This window comes from Colobus angolensis, unplaced genomic scaffold, assembly GCF_000951035.1.
Source record: "Colobus angolensis palliatus isolate OR3802 unplaced genomic scaffold, Cang.pa_1.0 Scaffold68, whole genome shotgun sequence".
NCBI classification, from domain to species: domain Eukaryota; kingdom Metazoa; phylum Chordata; class Mammalia; order Primates; family Cercopithecidae; genus Colobus; species Colobus angolensis.
Genome location: NW_012120487.1, coordinates 3,342,310 through 3,346,522, shown reverse-complemented (window position 1 = coordinate 3,346,522; position 4,213 = coordinate 3,342,310). Strand labels below are relative to the sequence as shown.

The window sequence follows — 4,213 nt, the reverse complement described above, 5'->3', positions numbered from 1 at the left end:
CAAGTCTACGCAGAGAGGCGCACCGGACAAGGTAATTAGGAGCAATTCACACGCTCTCGGGCTCACGGAAACTACTTGTCACGAAAGTTTCAACGCTCCTCCTCGCCCACTTTTTTCCACTCCTTTCCTGGCGCGCCCCCTCCCCTCCCGGAGCACACAGTGGAGCTTTTGGAGTTTCGAATCTTTCGGACACTGTAGAATGCGGGGCTCCCCGGGCGCGGGCCCGGCCAATCAGAGTGCCGTCTGCCTCCCCTGGCCAATGGCAGGCGCCACATTGTTGTCCAATTCTGTCTAATGGAGCCCTAAGGAGCAACAATAGAGCGGGCGAGCCTCTCATTGAGAGTCTGGCAGTGCGGGGCAACTGGGCCCTGGCTGCGCGCAGCGTCCGGCGCGCTCAGCGAGGGGACCCGGCACTGCGAGAGTCAGGTTGCGGGTTCCAACCAGGCGGCCGGCAGAGGAGCCTCCGACCCGGATCTCTGAAGGGAGGGTTGGACTGCGCTAAGTTCTGAGGGGTCCGGAAGTTCGGACATGGTGACTGAAGGAGGGTGACGTGGTCAGATAAGGGGCCGGGGGCAAAGGGAAGAGGCCAAGAGCGCCAGCGTCGCCAGTGGAGCCGGGAGGCGCGTGCAGCGCCAGCGGAGAAGGAGGATCCCGGAGCCCAAGGCAGGTAGTTGAGAGCGGCAGGGACAGCAGTGGGTGGCGACCTGGTCTGCGGCCCCTGTTGAGGAGGCCTGGGCCCCGTGGGCTTAGGGACGGCGCGGCCCGAGGGGTCTGGGAGAGGAGGCAACGCTCATAGAGAGGAGGTCTGGGACTCTCGGACGGAGACACAAGGACTCTGTCCCGGGCTCTGGCAGGGACGGGGAACGCGGGAAGCAGAGGAGACTGCGGCAGAAGCGGGGAGCTGGGCCTGCTTGGGCCTTGTGGGGCTGCGGCGCGGGTGGGACTCTGCTGTCCGTTTATGGCCAGTTGCGAAGGCGACTCCCCTGGCTTGGTGCGGCCCGCTGGGCCATCTGCGTCCTAGGACCCCAACTCTGAGATCAGGACGCAGGAGCCTGCGCTCGATCAGGGTCCCCTGGGACCCCAAGACGGGAGGGCGTGTCTGACGACTCTGTCCCTAAACCCGGAGGGGAGGGGAGGGCAGTGTGAGGTGGTGTTTGAGAAAGATCCTCCTCCCGAAATGCCTAACTTTCCGCAGGACACGTCTTCTGCCCCGACTACTACTCCAGACTTCGAAGCTAAAAAATTGCACCGCAGGTTTTATCCAATCCCCTCCCCCAGCCTTTGCCTGTGGAGTTTTTTACTTACACATTTCCCTCTCCTGGGCGCGGACCCTGGATCCCGGACACCCAGATCAGCTGCTTTTCGCTATTTTCCTTGTCCATGAAGCTCATCTTTGGGCTGGGTTTGCCTATACAGAAAGTTTCTTTGGCCGAATTTTTCTCTTTAATACTTCCCAGTCCTAAACTAAACTCCACACACATTTTCTCTCCCACTCTCTGGAGGCCCGCACCGTGGAACTTTTGGGGCTCACATTTTTACCGGTCCCAGAGCCTCTGGGCCTAGCTTTGCCCGAATTGTTTCTTCGCCCCCACTCTACTTCCAAAAGCTATTCTTTCTGTTGCTGATTTTTCTCTCCAAAGCTTCTGCCCTCACCTGCATTAAAAATAAACAAACAATAAGAAAAAAACTCGGGCCCAATCAACTCAGCTCTGCTCCTTCACATCTCTCTCCTCTTCACCTTTCCGCCAGACTGACCGTTTTGCTCCGGATTTTCCTGTTTTGTCCTTGGCATCGGCCTAAGTTCTGGGCCAAAACTGTGGCTCTAATCCCAGTCCTGTCAAACGAACATTTTTCTCACCCGTCTCACCCCAATTAGGCTAAGCTTTGGGGTATCATCTTAACTTTTCCAAATCCTCATTACAGCCATCTGAATCAGTGACTTTCACACTTTACATGTCTCTTTATTTTTTTCCAGCAGAATCACTGATTCAGACAAAATCTTAACCCCAGCGTGTAAATCAGGTCTAAGAGCAGCAGTGGCTGGACTGGGGTGAAGGCGCTAGAGCTCACAAGGAGGTTCCGACTGTACGTCCTCCCAGCAATTCTGGCCCCGCTAGCCCAGCCTCCGTGGCCCAAATATCCCTCTCCAACTTGGGTTCCTCAAGGCTGCGCTTTGGCCTAGGGCGCGGTGTGCTCCTCACCCGGTCTCTCCCCTCTCCCACCTTCTTTCCGGTCAGGTCCTGTCATGGAGCTGCGCTCGGAGCTGCCCAGCGTGCCCGGCGCGGCGACGGCAGCGGCGGCTACAGCGACTGGGCCGCCAGTGGCGTCGGTGGCGTCGGTGGCAGCCGCCGCGGCAGCGGCCGCATCGCTACCGGTAAGCGTTGCAGGCGGCTTGCTGCGGGGGCCGCCACTGTTGCTGCGGGCAGCCGAGAAGTACCCGCGGACCCCCAAGTGCGCGCGCTGTCGCAACCATGGCGTGGTGTCTGCACTCAAGGGCCACAAACGCTACTGTCGCTGGAAGGACTGCCTGTGCGCCAAGTGCACGCTCATCGCGGAGCGCCAGCGTGTCATGGCGGCGCAGGTGGCGCTGCGCAGGCAGCAGGCGCAGGAGGAGAACGAGGCGCGCGAGCTGCAGCTGCTCTACGGTACTGCCGAGGGGCTGGCGCTGGCCGCAGCCAACGGCATCATCCCCCCGAGGCCCGCCTACGAGGTCTTCGGTTCAGTGTGCGCCGCCGACGGCGGAGGACCCGGAGCGGGAGCGCCCGCGGGGACCGGAGGCGGAGCAGCTGGGGCAGGCGGCTCAGGTGAGAGCGTGGCCAGGCCGCTGGTAGGGGCAGCAGGATCGTAGCTGTGGGGCGCCTGGCCCAGGGGCTTGTCTCCGTTCAGAAAGAGTAGAAACCCCCTGTCCAGTCGCCCCGACTGCTCGGGTTCACCGCTCGCCCAGCCTCGGGTAATGGAGCGTGAATACAGAAACTCTCCTTCCTCCCGCTTCTGGAGCATTTGCACTTTACCCCTTTCTCCTGCAGCCGGCCCAAACGAACACGCTTTAATTTTTTCACTCGCCTCTACCCACAGGCAGGCAGGTCCCTGCTGCTTTGCTTCGTCTTCTACCCAGGTGGAAACCTGCGCATCTTCCTTCGCTCCGTGTTTCTCCACAGGCCCTTTCCCTTTACTCCTTCCCAACTCTCTTAAGGAATCCCTCCCCTCTTTTAACTGACACCCGCCCCATTGCTTTCCCTAGGAACCGAGACGCTCTAGTTTCTTTTCCCCTTCTCGCGTTCCTAATGCTCTCTGGACAACCGCTTGCTGCGCCCTCCCTCCTTCTAGCTTCTGCCGCACCCTCCCTGGTTTCTCAGGTCTTTTTTCCTATGTCTTTTCCTCTTCGCTTCCTACACCCTGCCTAGCCCCACCCTCTTTTTCTGGACCCCCGTGGCTTTTTGTGGGGAGGAAAGAAATTAGGCCAGGGCCATTGAGGGAAAGGAGGGATCCTCTCTCAACTTGGGAGGGAAGAACTTCTTAGGTCTCAATTTTGGAAAGAGTGGATTAGAAATAGGGGCTCTACTTCTGCCTGTAGAGAAGCTTGGGACCTCCTAGATAACCAAGGCGCTTTTCCTTACAGGCTACACTGTCAGGGCAGGCATCTTCTGTACAATGGGCTCTTCTGTACAGCGTGGTATAGGCAGAAGTTATGTTGTCTCTTGTTTGAACCCTGGACCTGGCCACTTCTCCAGGGCAGGGCAGGACTGGAAAGGAAGTTAAAGGTCGATGTGTTGGGGCACAGACGTGGGGGAAAGCAGCACTGAACATCGAGTTTACAGGGCACAGGTAGTTGGGGTTCTGAGGAGTACAGAAAGAGAGGGAGCCCTGGGGTCAGGGAAAGAGAGACAAGGCTGTAGGGGCTCAGAGCGGAAGGAATGCCAGAGCAAAAAGAAAGAGGAGCACTGGAGCCTAGTGAATAAGGGCTGTGGGGCTGAGGGAGAGGAAACTGAGATCCAAAGTGCTGAGGTGCTGTGACTGCTGTCTTCTAGCTAACCGCTCCTCACGACACGTTTTCTCCCCTCCCAGAGGCCAAGTTGCAGAAGTTTGACCTGTTTCCCAAGACGCTGCTTCAGGCAGGCCGCCCGGGCAGCCCGCAGCCGCCGCCGGTGAAGCCCTTATCACCCGACGGCGCAGACTCGGGGCCCGGGACGTCGTCCCCAGAGGTGCGGCCGGG

The 4,213-nt window shown here is 59.2% G+C and overlaps 1 protein-coding gene across 1 annotated transcript in view; it reads left to right on the top strand.

The window, feature by feature from the left end:
* The first annotated feature begins 278 nt into the window (after positions 1 to 278).
* DMRTA2 (DMRT-like family A2) overlaps positions 279 to 4,213 on the top strand; it is a 4,842-nt gene continuing 907 nt past the window's right edge. The window contains exons 1-3 of the mRNA XM_011926368.1: positions 279 to 663; positions 2,238 to 2,804; positions 4,066 to 4,212. Of these exons, the coding sequence (XP_011781758.1) occupies positions 2,246 to 2,804; positions 4,066 to 4,212 (706 nt within the window). The 5' untranslated portion in view covers positions 279 to 663; positions 2,238 to 2,245. The remainder of the gene's footprint in view (positions 664 to 2,237; positions 2,805 to 4,065; position 4,213) is intronic.